This window comes from Thermobia domestica, chromosome 1, assembly GCF_964235325.1.
Source record: "Thermobia domestica chromosome 1, izTheDome1.hap1.1, whole genome shotgun sequence".
Taxonomy (NCBI): Eukaryota; Metazoa; Arthropoda; class Insecta; order Zygentoma; family Lepismatidae; genus Thermobia; species Thermobia domestica.
This window is the reverse complement of record NC_137454.1, coordinates 243,227,536-243,251,560: the sequence shown is the minus strand read 5'-3', so window position 1 is coordinate 243,251,560 and position 24,025 is coordinate 243,227,536. Positions and strand designations below refer to the sequence as shown.

General features: G+C 34.3%; 1 protein-coding gene across 2 annotated transcripts in view; it reads right to left on the bottom strand.

Annotated features, from left to right (window-relative positions):
* Positions 1 to 1,343: 1,343 nt before the first annotated feature.
* LOC145694852 (cell division cycle and apoptosis regulator protein 1-like) overlaps positions 1,344 to 24,025 on the bottom strand; it is a 108,405-nt gene continuing 85,723 nt past the window's right edge. For both annotated transcript variants that reach the window (XM_081771559.1, XM_081771550.1), the window contains 7 exons: positions 21,621 to 21,824; positions 15,937 to 16,152; positions 13,501 to 13,720; positions 11,556 to 11,663; positions 7,066 to 7,185; positions 6,739 to 6,854; positions 1,344 to 1,868 (listed from right to left, as the gene is read on the bottom strand). In XM_081771559.1, the coding sequence (XP_081627685.1) occupies positions 1,653 to 1,868; positions 6,739 to 6,854; positions 7,066 to 7,185; positions 11,556 to 11,663; positions 13,501 to 13,720; positions 15,937 to 16,152; positions 21,621 to 21,824 (1,200 nt within the window). In that variant the 3' untranslated portion in view covers positions 1,344 to 1,652. The remainder of the gene's footprint in view (positions 1,869 to 6,738; positions 6,855 to 7,065; positions 7,186 to 11,555; positions 11,664 to 13,500; positions 13,721 to 15,936; positions 16,153 to 21,620; positions 21,825 to 24,025) is intronic.

The window sequence follows — 24,025 nt, the reverse complement described above, 5'->3', positions numbered from 1 at the left end:
CAAAGTATGATGATTTCTGCTTGTCCCTGCAGCAAGTATACGAGTGGTGTAGGAAGTTTAATAGTGGCGTAACATCTGTGGAGGATGCTCCTTGACCGGGACTGGTTCACCGTGTAGTGACCAACGAAAACATTGCATTAGCGGAACAGCTTATAAAGGAAAGCAGGCGTATTACGCCGAAAGAAATCGCCACAATTATGAATATTAGCTATGGTTCAGCTCAACACATTGTGTATAATGTTTTGCATTTCAATAAGGTGTATGCAAGATGGGTCCCAAGTTAGTTGACTGCTAAATTGAAATACTGTCGCGTCGATGCCTATGAAGAACTTTTGCGTCGTTTCAACGCTTAAGGTGATGCATTTCTGGACAGGATTGTTATAGGCGATGAGACCTTGTTTTACTATCATCAACCAGAAACCAAAAACGCGAGCAAAGAATGGTAGCATAGCTCTTCGCCGAAAACAAAGGAATTCCACACTCAACCATCAGCAGGAACGGTTATACTCACTCTCTTCTTGGAACAGTACATGGAAAAGGGAGTGACAGTAACCAGTGTCTTGTATTCCAACCTGCTGAAAAATCAACTTTGTCCTGCAATCAGACGAAACGACGAGGACTTTTGTTTTCAGGTGTCCTCCTACTGCATGACAACGCCTGACTGCATGTTTCTCATTTGACCATTGAGACTATCGATGACATCAAATTTAAGTGTCTTATTTATCCATCCTATTCACCAGACCTTGCTCCCAGTGACTTTCATGTGTTTGGACCACTCAAAGAAGCGATAGGAGGCAAGCACTTCAATAGTGATGAAGAGTTGAAATACGTGGTGCACGAGTGGCTACAATCTTGACCAAAAGAATTCTTCCAACGTTGTATCCATGCACTTCCGAAGCTGTGGAATACTTGCATTCAACGTCAAGGGGACTCCGCTGAAAAATAAGAGGTAAAATTTCCTTTTCATTGTTACATTCTAAAATGTATTGCACTTTTAAGGTTTTCATTTCATTCTCCCTCGTATATATATACTCTTATGGGATATAATTCAACAATTATATTTCCGAAACTTTATTATTATCATCATTAAAAGTTTCAACGTAACTTTTGCAAATGTGTTTTTTTCCCTTCTTTTATCAGTTACAACGTAGCTGAATCTCGAACAGAAATGCAGTAAACAACGAGATTTTTCAACCACCAGACAATGAAATAATCTCATTTTTCATGATTCAGAAATTGTTTGACACTTCACAGGTAAAATGAAGTCATCCTTAAGAAAACAAATTACGCCGTAGTAACATGCATAGATCGAAATTATGGAGCCCAAACCACACACACACACATACATCTCACTCATATTTTATATATACATACAATGGACATACATAAATTCCAAATCACTTTCATTTCGCATATCATACAAATAATTTCATTCATACATTTATCTGATGTCTATACTGTAAAGCATCACGACTGCAAGTACGTATACATACATACTTTTATATATACACATATATTTTTAAAAATATTTACACTTCATTTCTTTCTTTGAATTATTGTACTGCCAGTGCATATATCCGGTAATCAACCGGAAATATAATCACAATTGTCCAGCAAAATGTCAGTCATATAAACACAAGCCATTTGTCTGATCAATCTTTCAAATTATCACTTGGCTCTTGTTTTATAATTACACTGGTTGAAACAGATTCTTCGCCAGCAGCTGGTTTAGATTTATCTTCCACTACGACGGTTTTAGGTTTATCTTCAGTTCTAGACCTATCTTCATTTTTACTAGAAACTACCAATATCGGTGCCAATTTATCTTGAATTTGTTGTAATGCAGTGAGGTAAGTATGGGAGGTTTCCTATGAATTGAAAAAAAATAATAATAGCAATGAACCGAATAATAATAACAATAATATAAATTAAAATTTTCAACAAAATATACACAAAACTGTACACACATGCGAACTCTTTAAGACTTTTATGGATAGATTCTAGATCATATCGCACTTCCTTGTTCCACCATTTTACTTCTTACAAAGATTGATGTGGTTTAACTTTCACAATTGTGAAAAATAAATTTTTCAACCAGTAAAATGATTTAGAAAAAAATAAGGTTATTTTCTTCTTCCACCATTCCATACAGCAGAAACAACAAAACCACATATTAACGGTGTCAATTTTTTCAGAGAGAAAAAGGAAGATTTTAAGATTTTTAGGGGGTAAGGGAAGATTTGTGATATTCATAGTTTTCATATAACGAACACATACATGGTTTTACATAATAAATCTTGCAATTTAACGTCCGACGTTTATTCCCTTTAGCTTAAGGAAGACTATGATTAATGCAAGTGAATGAAATGTGGGAGAAAACATGAGTACCGCGACAAATCCACAGATACGATGTTGTCCACCACGAACTTACTTGACTGGGGATCGAACCAGGGGCTCCACGCACCAGAGGTAAGCGCTCTACCACTGAACCAACGTGTCCCTATGGTTTCACATAGTAATATAAAATAATTTTAATTGGAAACAGGCTGCTTCATTAAAAATACATGTACCATAAAAAGGCGCATATATATATATATATATATGAATTTACAGTCGGAGCCCGCGTTTTGAACCCTTAGTTAAGTTGTAACTCCACATCTCATGCAAGGTGTTTCAAAACAGCATTGACAACGTCTGGGAGGTGATTCCTCTGACACCAAGATAAGACGAAAAGTATAGACCAACCTGGGAGCACAAATGCCTCCTTTCGGAGTTACAGACTGCCGAAAACATGAAAGAATGAACTTTAAAGGTCCATAGCTCCAATACAATGAGATCTACCGTTCGGGTCAAGGTTTTACTTAGGAACTAATATGTGCCCTACCCAAATATCCACGTTTCAGAATTCTGCAACAATTCTCAACAATTTTTAAAGAAGTAGTTGGTGAGTACTTCAAATTAAATGCCCGTAGCCAAACTCCTTCTATAAAACTTGTGTCAGTACCTTAGGATTCTGGAACATGTATTTTTTGGATAGCGCACATATTAATTCATAAGTGAAGTCTTGACCCGAGTATACTGATGTCAGGATATATGGAAATTCACAACCACTTGGAGTTCTGCTTTTATTAGTTCACAGCAGCTTCTGTTCCTGACATCAGTATATCACGACAGATCGAAACTGTAGTATGATAGAGACGGTGTTAACAGGCGAAGGCTATATTAACATAATTATTTTTAAACATACGGTTCAGGTGCCAATTATATAGATGAAAACTCAATTTGTTGCATTTTCTCACTGAATACTAAGTTACATTCATGTTGCGTTGTTAATAGTGTGAGGAAACAGCTCCTATTATTATTATTATTATTATTATTGCACTATTTTATAGACACATTTTACAAGTGTTCAAGATCATAATTTCTTTTAATTAAAAAGCAGAAGAAATAGTTTTTCGTTGGAAAATAAAAACGTATAAGTAAAACGAGCCAAAAAAAAAAAAGGCAATTTTACCACATATATTCATTTACGCTGAGTTTGTTCTATAGCTTCAGAATTTATTCTGACATTATCTCGGATAAAATTTGGAAAAGGGCCCAGCCACATCGTTTTTATGCGCACACTCGTCAAATCATAATGTTGTATACGAGAGTGACTCAAATCGTTTCTATTGATTTTGTTCTGATTTGTTTCAGAGCTTCAGTGCAATGTAACTTCCGAGAGAGAGAGAGTGAGAGAGTGAGAGAGAGAGAGAGAGAGAGAGAGAGAGAGAGAGGAGAGAGAGAGAGAGAGAGAGAGAGGAGAGAGAGAGAGAGAGAGAGAGAGAGAGAGAGGAGAGAGAGAGAGAGAGAAAGAAAAAGCGTGAAGGGGTCCCAAATTTTTCAGACTTTCAAAACTATGCTATATATCGGAATTGTTATAGAACCACTCTGGCCGCCTATCGGCCAAGAGTTATCAGAGCAAAAACGGTGAGAGATGGCGAATAGCGGTTTTCTAGAATCGACTCAGCATCCCAAAAATTGGTTCCAACTCATTTGTCAACCCTCTTTAAACGGTAAGTAGTAGAAATTAACCATTTCCAGCTTCAACGTTGATCGCCATAGAACAAAATCGGTAACAGATAGCGGCAAGCGGTTTTTTTTTTTTTGTAATTGATTCAGTTTCTAAAGAAAATATACCTTTTTTCTTGGACCTACATTCCTACTAAAGCCGGAAATGGTAGAAATTTACAACTATCTCCTGGACTACTAGGGACTTCCATAGAGCAAAGGGTAAAGAGAAAGCGAGAAATGGGTTTTTGATATGGCCTCAGTGTCTCAGGAATGGGTGTCGTCTCTGAAGTCGACCGTAGTTTTAGAATGTGAAATAAAAACATTGTTTCCGTTGTACATGAAATATAGTCTAGACTGTTTGTGCTGATTTGTTTGAATTCCTCCTATAAGTTCATAATTTTTTGTTACACTCTCCCTTTCTATTATAACTGAAACAAAAATACTTTTGTTTTATTACTTGAAGCAATTTCTGATTATCTAAGTGAATAAATAATATATCATGAGTGTTGCGGTATGAACATGAGTGCGATTAAGAACTACGATTTGGTGGGACTAGAATGATGATGATGTTACAGCAGTTAAATACTTAAAAGTATAAAAACTAATTAATGATATTAACGTAAAATATCACTAACAATGCACTAATGATTGCACATTTGATTTTGCAAATTAAGTACAAGATTATTACCAAAACCGATCCTCTAAAGTTTTAGTATAAATAAGAGAGAGAAGATACTACGAGCATAGTATAGCGCTCACCTATGATCAGAGGTCCTTGGTTCGGTCGGTCGCCATGTGAGTTTCAAATGGAAAGTATTGTGCGTGTTCGTTTCCTTGGAATTTTCCAGGTTTTCTACGTTTTCTTTTCTTAATTCTTTCGTAATCATTCATTTTCATTAAACATTCGTCTCTTTAACTTCAATGGCGTTAAACGTAGCACTGAAAATTTAATTTCATTTTCGATTTAAATAAAATAAAATAAAATCTGGAAACATAAAGCGAAATTCTATATTCCGCTAGGAATTATCTTTTTCATTGTACAATAAAGTAACGTCACCTATAGATGTTAACAATAACTATAAACAGATGTCCTGCAAGAGACATCAAAAGCATTGTCTTTAATTCAGATGAAATGACTTCCGTTTCCGCGTTAGACACGTCTCGCTCAATACATATGGTGATAATTGGAACGAAGGGGTCGTGTCAAATAGAGCAGATGACTAGTCTTCGATACCTGGGTAGTATTATTAGTAATATGAAATGTGACCGTGAAATGAAAGCAAAGACGAAAATGGCGGAAGAAATTTTTTCGAGAAAGAAAATGCTATTTTGTGGGACCCTGAATAAAGAATTGAGAAAAAGACATAAAATGCTTCGTGCGGAGTACTGTACTGTATGGATCAGAAACATGGACATTACGCAAAAATGATGAAAAACGACTAGAAGTTTTCGAAATGTGGGTGTGAGGAAGAATGGCGAAAATTAGCTGGATCCAGCGGAAAGCGAATGAGAGAGTGTTAGAAATGGTGGGGAGAAAAAAAAGAACAATTTTAAGCATTATTTAGAAGAGGAAAAGAAATTGGTTGGAGCTGTATTGTAAGCGACGTGCTAGAGGGTATAGTGACAGGAAAGAGGGAGGGAGCGAAGGACACTACAATTAATGGACGATATGAAAACAGATAAATCGTACGTGAAGATGAAGAGGTTAGCGGAAGACCGTGGAGCATGGAAGCTTCTTAGCTGCAGCAAGTGACTTGCCAATAATGGCAGAATACTATGATAATGATGTATTGAAATCGAAACATAACATGATGGGGAAGCACTGTATATTTCATTACCTCTACTAGGTATTCTTACAAGTACAAACATCAACCGCAGAAATAAAAGCAACCCTCGAATTATTGGAGTTCGGATTTAGAGAACAGAACTTGAATAAGAGAAAAAATAAGACCCTACATGGGCATCACTACATACGTTGAAAGATCTTCAGATTCGGAAGGGTTGGCTTATTATGAACAATTCAGGTCGTTTTGATCTGATTATGAAGAAACAACATTTAACGAAAAAGCAACTGAAGTTTTATGCGCAGTTGTTGGAAGTTTATTTTTACTACTATGTTGATTAAATTCCTCACGAAGTGATAAATATGGAAGTTGATAGTAGCAGTTTTATTGTCTTTATACATAAAAGGACATTACGTCATCATAAAATAGATTATCTTACGTTTATATTATACAACACATTTTCAAGTGTAATATCCTGTTTTAAATATTGTTCATAACAATTCGCAATTTAACGAACTTTTGATTTTATGGATACCCTTTGGTCCCAATTAGTCCAATTAATGGAAGATTGTGGCTCTGAAAAACGTTGGAAACTGTGGACGGAAGACGAAAAGCGTCAGATCAAGACACTATTGCTTAGAAAGATTGGATATGTTTGGAAGAGAAGGTGGTGTTTTGGTATTTGCAAACAGAACACGAACACGACACACGATATAGATAAAGCACGTTTATAAAAATTTCTTTTTTTTTTTTTTGTTAGAATTACAAACTGTAATATATAAGGAAATTCACTGACTTGGGGACCACTCCTTGAAATACACGGAACAAAACATCAAACAATTTTATATTACACTTGAAATTTTTATTGTGTTGATCATTGAGTATTTGTGGTCATAATTACCTTCACTTTTTTAAGTTCATCCTCTGTTGACCTCAATTTCTTCTTGTAATCCTTTAATTCCTGAGTCATCTTTTGAGTAGCGCTCGTTGAAGTGCTTACACTTTCTTTTAATTCATCTAAATAAAAACAGAAATAATTCCATTATTGATTACTGGTTCTTCAACGTATTAACATACAATACTTTGTACACTGTTACTTTTAAGTGTCTACAGGTTTGAAGAAAATTCTATATTACGAGGAAAATAATTGAGATTTCAACTAAATAATTTAATTTACAGAATACCACAATGTGCTGTTTAGAATAGTCTAACAGGAAGTTCTACATACCAATTTCTTCTTGCATAATTTGCATCTTCTGTTCAGTATCTGCACGAGCCTTTTCACTTCGTTGAAGTTGTTGCATCAACTTTTCAACATCTAATAAGCCACCTTTATATAATACTAGACCTATAACAAAACAAAAACAATCATGACATCAACATCCACTTAAATAGTAACACTATTATTCAAGTGAATATGAACCATATGTTATATTACAACTAATGTAATTGATACAAAAAATTCTTTCATTTGATTACATTGCTCATGAAGTGATAAATATGGAACATGATGGTGATAGTTTTATTATCTTTACATATTTCACGACACTACATAACTATAAAATAGATGGTTTTCTTTTTCTTATTGGTAAGCATTTAAGCAATTTACAACCTCTTATTTTTAAGTTAGCTAGAGTAAACACAGGCATAATTATGGTACAAACCACTCTGTTAAGAAGTTACCCACCTACTTGCTGTGATTCCAAATACTAATACTAATGATAATGATAATGATAATAATAATAATAAACTAGTACAATTGGTTCTGACTGTTTGATTGTACAAATCGCTGGCCTTTCCTTTCCGTAGTTGTGTTTTTCGCAAAGGAATGAAATGATGGGTCTGAAATTGTTAGTAGTACTTCTTACCAGCTACTTCAACAGACATCCTTTGAAAGCATACCATGTAGGTGGATAACAATTTAGCAGTTCTACATAGTAAAATACACAATATACACTCAAAAATGAACGTACCAGCTTGTATCACAAAGTAGATGTACTTTAATCGAATAGTTTCAATGTGCGCTGACACTTTTGTCGATGACTTTTAAAAGCTGCTACACTGAAACCTCATGTGAAGCTTCCTGTGGCATTTTTCTGAGCAAAAGAGAACACCCACAGTTCTCAATAATTCATATTTGATTTATTTATTATGTATTTTATAGACACTCTCACCAATTATATTACATACAATTACATACTTTATTGACTCTAGCTAACTAACATTACAGATTGTTAATTTCTTAAATAACTTATTAAAACGAACTTTATTATCAAATAGTATTCTAATATGTTTATAGTTCAACAAAAAGTACGAAATACGATCAGATGACAGCACAGAAAATCTTAGCAAACATATAGAAATATATATATATATATATTTTCTTTTTTCAAGTCTAGAGCAAATCTTTTTCTAGTAAAACTCCCTAGATTATGCATTATAAAGGATGCGCCCTTACCTAAACTCATCGCTTTGAAAACGAGCTTCCTGCCTTCTGCTAACGTAAAACTAGTTATATTGCTAAGAAGAGAAGCATAAGAATACTTCTAAGCCGAAGAAAAACTCAAAGACTTCCCTGAAAGTCGGTGAATTATTTTACTTAGATTTATGCCTCATGATTTCTTAGATATGGCCATGCACATAAAATATACACATGCCTCATTCAACAATCGGAAAGTAAACAGTTCTTGATTAACTAGAGGAATACACGAATCCATGAATACTAATTCTCTCTCTGTTATGATCTATTCCGCCTAAAGTAATAAATAAAAATAGGTCTCTCTACTTTCCCAATTTTTGCCATCGCAAAAGAAAAAGATCACTGACCTAGCCAGGGGAAGTAAATTATTGTTTAAATTCAGAACTTTCCATTCATCCCCTACAGCAGTCTGCATCTTTGAAAGAACAGTGCTGTTTCTCTTATCTATCGTCAACTGCTGCAACAATGTTCAATTCTTTATATCTTAAGAAAAGTAAACAGCATTATCTATGTATCATACATATTAGTTTAGCTATATTTGCTACATTTCATTACTTGAAATAATACTGTAGTTTTAGACTCAATTTATACTGTCATTTTCAACTCAAGAGGATTCTGGGAAAATGAATCCTGCCTAAGTGTTTTTAAGAGACGAGATCATATCTCCGGATGGAACAAAACTTTCATAACTGAACACAAATGCGTATGCAAGCTCTTACATTTATCTCACGCAGAATAGGGATACATAAACGCTATCAAGTCTACATAGTTTTTAAAATAACAATCCCTTTATCTTAAAATCAAATAAGGTATGTGCCACTTCTTCTATTCATTTGAAATTTCATTGTTAAGTCATGTAGATTAGGTTTGGCTTTGAACTGCAATTATAGTGCAGAAATTATTGTATAGGTATGTGCAATTTCTAATCATGGCTTCGGTTTGCCATTTTTAGGACTCTCTCAGAATCCTACTCTCATCTGCACAAAGAAAATTAATTTAATGTATATACTAATTTGTCTTATTTTACTTATCTTTAAAAATTATTTTAATGTAATAATCTTAAAATATATGTATATGAGAAGACAAAACATTACAGCTCACTGTCTGCGTGTAAAGATTCACTCTACACTTCCGTTCGCAGAGTTTTATGTAGATAGGAAAATACTACATTTTTATTTTGCAGACCCAAGCCAGAGCGTGGTTGTGAGGAATGTTTTGATTCCTATCACGATACAAGACATAACAATTACATCACATGTTTATATTTTTATAATACTTTAAAGGATCACAAGCACTACCACGATTTCGAATTAATAGTGACCTAATATTTACGAGACTATAAGAGAAAGTGATCGTTGTTTTTGAGGTATTAAGGACATAATCGAGAAATTACATCATAAACTAAAAAGATAAGCAGTATCTCAAAGACTTCGAAATTAACTTAAAATTGGAGTACTATGTTTCATTCACTTCTTTCTTACAAAGAAAAGATGAGTAACTGACGAAAATAAAACGAAAGTAGTAACTTTTACATTATGTCTATTATTTTCTGAAGGGTAAGCTCGAAAGTAATCCTCATCAGTTAATAAGACATTAAAAGTAGCACTCTCATCAATCATTACGATAATATTGAATTTGTCGTATAAAAATATTCTCTACTATTACGAAATGCTCTGCTGTATACATAAAAATGATGAAGACGGATACACATAAAAGTAGAATAAAAAATAAATTTATTAACCAGTTTCCAAGGAAATAAATAAAACATAAGTCAATATACATTGGTAGAAAATGAAAAATGAGCTCCCAGATGGAAATGATATAGAAACGCCATTCGTTTTGGTTACTGGTAGAGCTATACATCCAACGATCAAGCACTGCACTATCAACAGTGACTACTGGCTGTTGGAAGCTCCGAGCTCGTAGTAACAATTAGTAACGTGCCAAAGGAAAGGTCGAATGTATCCAACATCGTACTGCGCCAAATTAGTTGTGAACACTGAAGGTATCAAAAGACAGCGTAGACTAGCGCAGTTAACGGATAGTCTGATCGCCAACCCGTGAAGGCTGTTCCGCAGAACCGCGCAATAAATTGCACGAGGAGTGTCCACTGTCAGTCAATGTTTGCACCACTGATCCGAGGGAGGTACCATGCACAAGAACCCTGTTCCGGATGGTAGTGGCATACGGACTCAAAACTTATCATCCGCAACGAGCTGTCACTGCAAATCGCACGATTATATCATTGATTATAACAACGTCATACACAGGGTGTCAGTTAGAAACATTTGCAACAGTTTGTTGAACGCAGGACTATAATCACGGGTTCCGCTCGCTAGACTTTCACCTTCCTCACGCCTTGCTACCATGCAACCCATATTTAATGATGTCGATAAAGGATCAATTTGAGGAATGAAAAATCAGTGTTATGCTGCACAATAACAAGCCGGTTCAGTCTCGGTGCTGGTGATGATCATCTGTGGGTGCGTCAATTGGTGAACGTCACCTTCCACAATGTGTACAGCAGTGACACGAAGAACTAACTTCAGGGATTATGGTTTCGGAGCCATAGCCAAAAAATGAAGCACATCCCTGGTGCGAATACCGGAAATATTTAACAATGCCGCATACATCTTCATCTACCCTGTTCTAATGTTGTTGCTGCACCAATACGGAAATGTTACGTTTCAATAATACAATCTCAACTTGCACCGTAAGTATTACCCGAAGTGCTCTCCCAAGACCTACGTCACCTCCTCTGGCATGCGCGATCACTAGACCAATCCCACATTAAGCATGTATGGGACTACACTGGATGGCCTCTGGCCCGGTCTTCGACTCTGGTGACAAATTTTGACCAATTGTACCATCACTTCTACTTTCAAGTAGAAGTGTGAAACACCATTTCCCAGGATGGTACCAGGTACCTTTACGACCACTGCAAGAGTGCAGGCCTGCATTGAAACTAGAAGAGGGTACATAACGTACTGATATGGTCCTTTAATATACCATAGACGTAATGTCCATAGGATCCTGTATGTATAATCATGTACAGTGTACAAATTACAGTGTGTACAGAAGAATGAAATTAAATTAAACCATTACTTTTTGATTGCTCATTTTACATTTTCTATTCATGTATTTTGGGACACTACTTTGAGGAAAAGTTAAGTCCTTATTAGTTTTAAAATGTTTCGAAAGTTATACAAGGCCTAGAAACATTGCTAAAACGTAAATACCTTCTGACTGAGAATCTTTTGTTTCTTTGTTGTTTTCATTGGCTTCACGTTTTGGTCTTTTCGCTGCAGGTATGTCATTAATAAACACAGGCAACAGTCGTTTATTACCTGGAAAAATATTATTAGAGCTATGACTTACATGATTTTACACAATTTTCACATCAAATCTGAAATACGGACATGGATGTGTTTCACACGAGTAATACTTACGACAATGGTTCCCAACCTTTCTGGGATTGACGACACACTTTATTGAACGCGCACTATATCACGACACACAATAATATAAATTATAATATTTCTGTAAAGTATTGACTCTTATATATCACTGAGAATTGTTAATGCTGCTGGAGGTGTTGCCTGGTACAATCTGTTTCAAAATTGACTTTAACTAATTATTGAATACTTAATGAGATTTAAATTTTAAAATTTCGCGACCCATCCTACGGGACTGCGAGATACACTAATGTGACATACAGTTAGGAATCACTGCGTTAGAGTATATGAGGTGTTCAGGATAATGAGAGCACCCTCAATGAAGTGAAATTTGAACGTTTGTGAAGTCCAATTGAGGTGTTTGAGTAGTATTTCCACTTTGCTCTAAAGCAGCCAATTTTCGTGCCTATATGAGGAAGAAGTTTCTCCTTCCCTTTGAAAATATAATATCAAAATAAATGGACATTATTTTGACTGTTCACAGTGAATTTTCAAGAATCAAGCCTTTCGTGCTCCTACTATCTGGAACGCCTCATATAGTTTAATTTTTCTGAAAATATCTTAATGTATTTATTGATAGGATGCATACTTAATATTAACAAATTCTACAATCAAGATTGACACTGTTACCAGTTAGTGCTTGCGTGAGTACAAATCCTCTAAAAATAGTTAACTTCTGGATTTTCTATGCATTTTTTCCTTTAATTTTTAGACATTTACTCACAAGTCGGTAAAGCTAAGATTATGCACATGTTTCAACCTTCTTCTTTCACTAATCATTCAGGGAGAGAGAGAGAGAAATGCAAAAACTGTTGATAACTGCGTCTTTTACTTTTCTTTTTCTATGAATATTATACACGATTCACTGTTACTGTGTATAAAAAACACATGTCAGTTATGTGATTTCTGAGAAAATTACTTAACTACAACATTGGCTTAAACTTTTCTATTGAAATTACATTAATGCTGCAAAAAACTACTGTAAATTTCAACTTTCGCTTGTCTATTAATAATAAAATTACAGCGTCTTAAAAAATAAAGGAACAGGAACACTAACGAGCATATACAGATACATTTTTTGAATTTATGGAAAACGAGAGAGAAACATTGTAGTCGATGTAATTAAGAACAACCGATATTACAGTTATTTGGAATTCAAGAGATTAGTCACGAATGAAAATCACGGAACAGCTGAAAATTAATGTGCACATTTAAAATTAATAAGAAAAAATTTAAAAAAATATGAAGTTCCTACCTCTAGCTGCCAATTCAGTTATATATTTACAACTAAGTTTTAAATATGAATCACACTGATTTCTTTGCCAAAAATTACCCTACAAAAACCTGAAGATAAGACGAACGTTTTTTGGGTAAGCATAAGGTAAAATTATAAGTAAAAGAGAGAAAAAATATTGGGCTAGTTCAAAATATATTCTCCACGAAAAGAATAGAACATTTTTAAAAAAGTGAATGTTTGCATGTAATATCTACATTTTATTGGAGCCCTAATACCATAATATTACTGGAGTTCCTAATCACTACAATATGGTAAAAATCACATACGTTTTAAATACAAGTACTGTCAGTGAAAACATTTTCAATGGGTAACTGTAACCCCAAAAAGTGTTGTTTCCACACAGGAAAATGGTTTAAATCAACCTAATACTCCTGTCATACAATAACTGAAAATCTCATACACAAACCAGTATTATGAATTATATGTATTTACCTGATGCTAACTCTTCAAGAGTTGTAACAGGTTCTCCATCTTTTTGTTCATTTTGTTTATCCTTGCTTTTATCTTTGTCTCCTTTCCCACTTTCTGAATCTTTCCTATTCTTATCTGAATCTTTTCCTTCTTCATCTTCATCCTTTACTTTTGGTCTGTCAGTCAGTTTTCTGTAGTTTAATGTATCCCTTGTCACAACTTTTTGAACTAACTTCCTCACCTGGAAAATATACATTTGACGATAACATTAACACATGGAATACAATTATACAGTTCATGTAAAATAGATAAAGAAGTAAACTGCAGCTCATGTTGTATTGCATTATCTGTATCGGGAACGTAAATAACTTAATACACAACACTCCAATTATTTTCGAACAAGATAACTGTTAATCGAGAACAAAGGAATTATTCAAATAACTTCTACTAGAATAAGGACAGAAGTGTGTTGCTACCAATCAAGAGCTGCCGATTTTGTTATTAATATCAAATACACTGTAAAAGTTTCCAAAAAGTATTTCGACGATTTCATGATAAAAGTTTAAAATGATTAGTTTTTACACACAGGATGTGTCTGACAATCCAAAATATCCTTATTCACTTCGTTAACTGCTATTAAAAAAAAAAAAAAAAAAAAAAAAAGCTTAACCTATAATGTTTTTTGTCATAATTATTTTCCTGCGCCAGACAAAATAAAATAGTACGAGTACATAATTATTAAATTACGCTATTTGCTTCAAAACTATCTTACTTTGCCTTACTACATGCCCTCCTCTCCTTAGGTTATTACTCCCATGGTACAATTATCTTTCACCTTTATTTGTTGTTGTTTGTGACGAGACTACGCCCCTAGTGAAAACTGAACCCAAGGCCATGTAACTAAAAACCCAACGTGTTTCCTATGATACTTGACTAGCTTGTTCTCTCTTATTTTAAAATGAATAAAACATAAAAAACATGATTGAAGTAAAGAGAAGGAAAGAATCAAAATTTAACTACATAATATAGAAGTTCTTCCCAATCTACGCTAACGATTTTTACAAGTGAAATATCACCATCTAGTGCTAAGTGAATGACATCATCAGTCGTATTGGAGAGATTGAACCTCAATTTATCCGTAACAGATGCAGTGAACGTTCGTGTTGAAGAATGTCAGCGAAGATCGACCCCAACTGGGAAAGCTACATAATAATGCTTTCTGATGCCAAATACAATTAAAGTGATAAAGTGTGCAGAGACGGTGGATTTATAGTGTCGAAAAAAGCACAGCACGTATGCTAAAAGGGGAAGAAAAGAAGAGGAGTCAGATGATTTCTGTCGGGCAGAAACAAGCCACCTCGCGTCTTACTACTATCCGGGAAGCCCAGGCAGTGATTACAGAGACGAACCCAGGTAAACCGTAGTATTGTAAATCGTGTTCCAGAGATAATTAAAGAAACAGAAACACACACACACACACACACACACACACACACAAAGCTCATTAGTAATCGGAGTATATATATATTTGCTATTACCTGCCGAAAAAATACAGTGAAATAAGGCTGTTTCATAACCATGTTTACTGATTACGCAGCAGAACACGACAGACTCACCACATGATACACTTTTTTCTTCATATTCTTTCTCTGATACCTAAAAATGATCATGGTAATTGTAAACGCTAGCATAGTTTATTTTGTTCTTGTAGTAATATACATATGCTCGCTTGGTAAATTGATGCCTTATTATGGAGATTATCCTCAAACTAACTAGAAATATTTTAATACGTATCCTTGATTACGTTCTAGTAGCAAAGCCAAATTAAAAAGAGACCTTTGGGTACATAAGAAGATGAGATACTAATATAACGCAAGATTTTAGAGAAGTTCGTAATAGCAATTCAGAATTCAACAAATTACAGTTGAAGTTTTGTTTCTGCGGTGATGAATTTTCGGGTTCCTTAAACTATGGAGTTAGTTATGTTTGGAAGGAAGGATCTACAAGAACGAATAAATAATATACAGTATTGCTTTATACAATCCGTTCTGATGTTTAGAAAAATCTTTTAAAAAGTACACACTTCCAATTACTTTATTTTCATACATTCCAAATATGCATAGATCTGTTGAAATAAAGCAAAAACAGGTTCCACTAAAATGTGAGAATTGCCTCTTCAAAAGTGAGAAAAGCATTTTTGGTAAGGTGAAGCCCGAAGAATAAGAAACTAACACTAGGAGTCTATTGTGCCATTAGTACCTCACTGATAAACTATCCATTCCGTAAGTAACAGGTCGACCTTTGTTTATATATAACAGTAGCAGTGATATTATGCACTTTTTTATATGTCGACACTAAAATTTCTTTGTACTAATTACATTAAGTGCACTGGCAGTTTCACATAATTTCTTATTCGGTCTTATCAGTATCCATCATTCCTATACTAAATATACTAACCTGTGCTCGGGAGAGATTGAGGCCCAAAGTATAAAGAATTTCTTCAACGTCCTTATCAAAAATATAACCACAATGTGTTTGGTCAAAGTAAACAAATGCCAATAAAAGACCAGGATCCTGAGTGTAAAGTTTTACTTTTTCCTTTTTCTTCTCTTTCTCCTTGTCTTTTTTCCTATCTTTATCTCTATCCTTTCTGTCTTTACTGTCTTCTTCATCCTGAAATATAAACGATTATAAAAGTTTAGAACAAATAACATGTCGAAATATTAATGTATATATTCAAATCCTTGTTGGTGCATGAAATATAGATATGAAAATGGGACAAGAGAAACTAAACATGAAATTAAAGAATATGGTTACAATAGTGAGAAAAATATAAAATAAAACATAAATAACAAGTCACAGCAATTCCATAGTATTCAATATTGCTAAAAGTTCACTTGCTTGCATATTATGGCCCTAATACAGTTCCCATACGCTTCGCGCTGTTTCTCCTTCTTCACAGTAACTGAAGAACAAACGACGATATTAAAATTGGAGAGTACAACGCTCTACAGTAGTGCATATGCACACCACAAGTGATCTCCGAGGTATGGTTTTGTAGTCCTTATGATTGTATGTCCAAAAATAGACAGAAAAATGAAATTCAACTTGATTAACTATCACACACTAAAACTGAGAATCTCAAAGTTCGAAAATTACAGAAACAAGCATCTTTTACTTTCTGCCCACGAAAGACATTTTATGAAATTTAGTATCCTATCTCCTCTATAAAATATCCTTGAAGTCTTCAATTATATATATATATATATATAAACTAATATGTATTTTCTTCTATTAATACAAACATACAATTAAGTGAATTTTAATACTAGTTTACAAATATAAGTATACCAGTATCAACATATGCTTAATATAATAAAAGTGATCCCCACTTGGGAAAAAGTGTGGAAAAACTCTCCTCTAGAGCCAAGGAAGTATTATGAAATAGAGTGGTAGAACTTTTAGGAACGCTACTTTCAGCTGAAGAAATGCTTATCATTATGACGTCAACCATCCTCTCAAAGGTCTTGTATTCTCATCCATATAAAGATTTAGGTTTGTGTCTTTACCATAGGTGTCCAAACTCGCGAGCCCGACGCTCGTGAGCTCGGCACTCACGCTCAACCGGGCTCGGGCTCAATAATTGAGCGCGAGCCCAGTCGAGAGAGATGAGCGCGAGTGATTGCGAGCCCAGATAAGATTAGTGAGTGCGAGCGCGAGTGAGCGCGAGCCCAGTCCAGAGAGATGAGCGCTAGCCCGAGTGAGTGCAAGCTCAGTTGAGTGCGAGCCCGCGCTCACTTCACACTCACGTCGACTAATTTGCTTGAGCAAAAAAACATTCCATGTGCAGAATTGTAAAGGAAGAATTAAACAACTTTACAAAATGAAAAATCACATTCTTGAGGTCTAAGCTGTCATTTTATTGTCCAGAAGACTTCAAACACCTTTCGATAGAGAACCGACTTTTTCATGGCTATTATGAGAGGATGGTATTTGAGACAGGTATTTGTTTTTGTTGTTTTAGTAACAACTTCCATGACCCAAGCTTTTTTTGTGTGTGCGTGTGTGTGCGAGATCATAGAATAAGGAAACTACTTGACCTTCCGAAGTAGGAAATTTATTTACTAACAACTAAGGAAGCTGCGCGTTCATAGAAAAGTCGAGCGAAATAATTATGTATTATTTAATTATAGCTTCTTTAAATCCCAATAAACAAGAGTAGCTCTTAGGAATGTTGATAACTTGCATCATAATGGTTATTCAGCCCATTAATTTATATGAGGAAACAAAGAATTTTAGCCAGTTAATTTTACTGACTACTTCTTCTTGAGATCTTTAAATGTAATCTAAGCGAAATTTAACTACGGTATTATGCAATTTTAATATATATAAATAAAAACTAAAACAATATTACATTGAATATTTTTAAAGCAAGGAACCCTTAAATAGGCCAGAAGAAGAAATTAGTAAAATTGAATGAGTAAAATCTCGTCTATTTAAAAGAAAAATACTTCCTCATATAAGTCAATGGGCTATTAAAAAGAAGAAAGATAACAATTCAACATAAAAAAAAAAAAACTCCTTTCATTAAAGTATTTTTTCGAAAGCTACCCTGAAACGATGGCGTGTCGTTTGTTGCAACCAGAGTTAAAAGTGAAGGAAAACATGGGGGACGTCATCTCCCACTTCCAAAAATATCTATGGCGTCCCTCCACTTCCTAAAAAATATAGTGGACAAAGATAGGCACAAGGGATGACATGACGTCATGCGTTCCCCAACCTTTACAGATCAATTTTTACCCCTGGTTGCAACTGGATTTTGATGTTGTTTGACAATATTTTCATTGCGGATTTATCAAATCTTATTACCGTGAAGATTAGCACATACCTGACGAAATATCTAAGGGTTGCCAGGCACTTATTCATATTGATTCACTGTGAATAAGTGGTAAGTATTCTCATCTTCCAGACGAGCGAGATCTCATATAACCTCACTGATGAAAAAGAATATTAAGCTTCAAACAAACAAACACAAAACATTCTAAATTTCACGATAGCTTCGTAAATCGACATAATTACATTTCCTCTTTTAACGCAGTTCTTATTATTACCTTATTTTATATAAGTTCTATTTTTCCATTATGTTACGCCATTAAAGAACCGGCTTTTAATATACATAAGGAAATGTACAGATGAATTGAAAACTAGAACCACAATATGCTTACCATTTTCGAAAGTATTACACATAACTTCTTGACTCAAACTGATGTTATGATGTAAATTTCATTCATAAACATCTTTATTGTGCTTTCATTAACTTCTAATTTTCTTTGATGTTGTTTTAACAAAATACAGGCTATAATCAACGCACACTTTCAAATTTTCAGTTTTAATACTCTTAAACTTGGCCTAAATTAAGAAATATTCATATTTAATGTATTTTAGCAGGACAATATGCTTTCAAATACATAATTAAAAGTAGTGGTTGTTCCTGAGGGAAGTCACAAAGTTAAAAAATTAAAGTTTTCTTGCTTCAAAGTAAGGGGTAAAAGTAATCTAATGGACTTAGAAGATGCAGGCCCGAATGGGAACACTATTGTGGGACTCCCGGTTCCAGAAAAACAAGTAAAGAAATCGCATTAAGACTATATCATCCTGGTTTTCATTGAGGTGTCATATCACTTAATAGGCCTATGATCACTTGGCCGAGGGACCCGCGAGCAGAATGTATTAATTGCATGTATTACTTGCAGAATTTAGTCATAGGAGCCACACTGGTTTCCACAGGGGAACATTGTGCTGCTAAGGCGGCACTGAATAGTAGATTACACTCTAGCACGGGACCCGACTGGGAACAATCAGTCCAATCCGCTGAAGTCAGGCCCTGATTGTTGTATACGACAATTAATATAGTAGGGAAGTTTTCTTCTTTTAGTTTGAAGCAACAAAAAGTCTTTTAATTTTTATCCGTGTTACTTCTCTTGCAAGCCCCCTCCGATTAAAAGTACATTTTAAAAAATTTAGAAAATATTTTTCTACTTTTCCTTCTCTCTCTATATAAAAGTTATTGCTCTGGAGGTATACACTACCAAAATTTCTCAAAAATCTCTAATTTTTAGTGCTTTGATTAGCACATCCCTGTAGGATAGGCCGTAACTCCTGTAAGTATTACTGGAGCCTATGAGACCATTGACATTGCAATACCCTCTGAAGTACTATTATTTCGTTGTGTTACATTCAAACCGATATAAAGGGATCAGAGAAAGTTCCCTTTTACCTTTTGGTTTGCTTTTAGCTTCCGCAGAGGTAGCTGTTTTATTATAAAATGGTTTTAACAAACACTTAGAGTCACTGATATCAGATCCTGTTACTTCCTTTACCAAACGTTTAGCAGATTTTCGGGAAACGTTTAGCTCTTGTTATTATAAGTTCTGTAATTTCACGAATGTTGAATACCTGTAATGTCTTCCTAAATTTCTACTTCTAATTTTACTTCTAAAGTTGTCTTCTCACAAAAATATAAATAAATAAAAAATTAAAACCTAAGAATCTGTGTGTCAGTTAAAAACAGGAGATATCTATGCGTAATGTGGGTGTTGGACATAAGCTCACCGGCAAAAAGCTCACCGACAGTCTCATATTACAGGGATGGACAAAAGCTCACCGATAGCAAACATAACCTTCCTTGAAGGACTTGTAATAAAATTCACCGAATATTGAAATTCAGGTGTTAGTTACTTCCTAAGCAGAAAATGGAGCTACTATCTTATATGACTTATCTATCAGGTATAAAAAACAATAATAAGGACGTTGCGCGAGCGCGAGCGAGCCCAGTGGAAAATGGCCACCTTTGGTCTTTACAAACATGTTCGATCTAGCTAAGATTCAGGTACTATAAATCAGGTAAATTAGTTTAAATGTATCTTAAAGTGCTCGGGCCAACATGCACAAAATAATTCATGCAAATGTCATAGGACAGTTAACGTTTGCATTAATTACTGCTAGTACGCCAGAACTCAAGACGTTATTAAATTATCGTACATAAAATTTTGATCAGGTAGAATCAGCCGCTAATTTTACTACTTTTATACTATAGTAGAATTCATTACAAATTTTGAAACACAGAATATGAATAATGAAAACCTGAGAACTGGTTGAAAAATCAAATATATAGCATGAAAATAATGAAGTATTGAACTTCTTATTTGTCAGAAATGCCTGAATTTCAATCACATGTTCACCAACATCGACACAAACATACAAATATCATACAGGAAAGGAGATATAATTATGGATAATGTACCTGATAAATTTCGAAATGAAATCTTGATAAACACTATTGCTCTTCTGCAGACATCCTCTTTACAAAAGTTACTTCACTTAAAAATGTCAGGAAAGTGAACAACACAGGAACTGATAAATGAAGAAAACAACACAGAAAAATAAATACAGCCTTCTTTCTTAGAACCCGATACATACATGATATCCACTTCTCTGAGTCCCCGGACGGCTTGTCTACGTCGTATCATTATTGTAGGTTATTTAGTTTTTGATACTTTTTAATTTAAATGAACTTATCACAAAGAATAATTTCTACAGAAATACAGAAGAAAACACTTTAATGTTTATCAAGATCTTCATTTTAAAAATGACGTGGTACGTTATTCGTAAGTCATCAAATTAATGTATGCGTATCACGAAAATGATGTCAAGTATTATTACGCTCTGAAACCTTTGGTTCTGGGAAATCGGGAAACAAAGAATTGGTGTTGTTGGAAACCACATTAGTTTTTACACTGATCCGGATAAAAATCTTCCAAAATACCTGAACCATTATCACGATACTTCGAAGCTCGAAGAAGCGATTTGCAGCTTAATCTACCAAGATGGCCGAAGTACATGTCTTTTCCTAAATGCATATGTTTAGCCGAATCTTTTGTCTTCTTAATGACAATATGTTGATATTTGGCTTCTGTCCACGTTATGGAAGCTTAAGTTCAAAACCAACGACCATCAAGTTAGTTTTATAAATTTTTGGCACCTGCCTAAAATTCGCTTGAGCACCAAAATACCTAGAGTGGAAATGGACATAAAAAATATATAGAAGAGTAAATTGTTTATAGTTATGCATCATCAATTACCTCTTCTTCCTCCTCTTCGTCGTCGTCTTCCTCTTTTTCTATGCTCTTCTCTTTATCCTCTCTTTTCTCTTCATTCTTCTTGATATCATTGTCCTTCTTTTCCTTCTCTCCTTTATCATCTTTCTTCTCGTCCTTTTCCTCTTTCTTCTCATCTTTTTTGTCTTCTTTCTTTTCTTTTTCTTTCTCCTTTTCCTTCTTCCTTTCCTACAATTACATCAAAACTTAATCAGTTTCATTCTATAGGAATAATTACGAATAGTCATTATACGTTTTTTTTTTTTTTTTTGACCAACATTAACAAACTCTGAGCAAAACTCACATTAATTTTGTTTTTATCATATTTTCAAAGAATCCAAGTACATGGACAACAGAATTTTAGACTGCAATTTCCTAATACTTACAAATTACAATGAGAGTAGTAATCATTACATGGGACATGCGATATATTCCATTATTGTTCAAAAATAGTTTTTTAAAATTAATTATGACGTAACAGATTTGTGCCGAATTGTTGAATAATGAACATCTCGAAAACACTATTCTATTCTAGCATTTTCTAAGTGCTAGAAAATTATATTATAAAATTGTCGTAGTAGGTTTCGAATTATGAGGTGTTCTTAAAGATAGGAAAATATGGGGATGAATTAGCGAACATCCTTACGGCGTAATACGACACATTTATATATTAACAGAAAATCAAATAAAAATAAATTATAACAATACTGCAAGGGTTGGTCATGTTTTGTAATATTTCCACAACTCAAACAATAGGTGTGTGCATACGCGGTGATGGATTTACGTACAAAGTCAAACTAGATCAAGAGTAGATGTGGCAAGAGGACTATTTTAACGTAGAAGCAGCTACTCCGTCAACATCTTCAGTTAGTTTTTAGTAGCAGTGACGATGAGTGCTCAACGTTTGATACGCAAACTCTTACTGTGTGAGTTCAAACTCGGGGTTTATCTGCGGCAGTAACCCAAAACAATTCTCATGCGAAAGGGGAACGTGAACTGAATCACAGCACAGCAACTAGTTGGTTCTGGAAATTTCATGTTGGTTATCAAAATGTCGAAGATAAGCCAAGGTCGGGTCGCCCCAGGGTAACAGATTCGGAGATCACACGACACGCCAATACGGAAAATTCATTCATCAGCACGACAATTGTCAAACCAACTCGGTATGTTCCACTCTACTGTAGTGAGTCACCTTCACTGTAGTGCGTATTTTGATGGCTGACTCATGACAGTTTAATAGAGGAAAAAACACAAGTTCTAACGAAGACAAATCTCCTATTACAGTTGACAGAAGAACTGTTTTCTAAATAAATTCCTAAGATACTAGCTCACCTTGTCCTTCTTCATCCTGTTAAGGATTCATAAAAAGAGGAAATTCAAACAAGTATAGAAGAGTAAGTAAGCATCTTCTAAGTAACAGATCGCGATATAAGAAGTAAGTAAAATGTATAGAGTTAATTGATCGATTCTCTCTCATTGCATAAATGATTAAGCAAATGTTTATCTTACGACACTCTCTCTCTCTCGGAATCAATATATCACACTGTTCAATGCGCTAACGACCAACCACCCTCTCTTTTTTAGGTCTCAGAAGGTTATGCTGAAATCAATTTTCCCATTTCAAAGATATAGCCCGAAGGAATATACATTACTGAAATATCCCATTAAAATTTCATAGAGCCAACTTAACTTTCATGTCGTAAGTGTACAATTTTCAAACACACGTTATAGAAATATTTTGTTGATTTGAACTTAATAACTAAAGAATTGTAGTCGTTATACAAGACTTACAACATGATTTTCCACAAAAATTTGATACTGGATATTTTTTCTTAACATGAAGTTACTGTATTGTGTAATAAAAAGGAACAACTACAGGGTATCTACAATAATTCCAAAATGAAATTTCGTGACTTTTTAGTGACCTTTTCTCTACCAAACAATAAAATTTCACAACATGCTCAAGAAAAAAATTGGGTGCGAATTAGGCCGTATTTTCATGCATGCGATAGAAGCGTGCTTTGCTTGCAATTTAGTAGCGTCTAAAGCCGACCATACACATTTTTAGTGGTGAATTTTGACGTTTTATAGAACAAATTTTTTCAGTCTATACTTTTATTTGTACAGATAAAAAATATCGTGACCCAAAAACTAAATTTCCTGATGTTTTCTCGACTTTCATGACCGTTTTCTGATTTCGTGACTTCTTCATGACTTTCGTGACCGATAGACACCCTGAACTAGATAAATTATGCAGAATTGAACCGAACAGACAACTTAGGAAAACAGTCTCAATAAAATAATACGTTAAGAATAAGAAACCTATAATACTCATGCTCAATCCGAAGTCACACCATGCTGGTTTAAAATTTTAAGTATTTTTTTCTTTA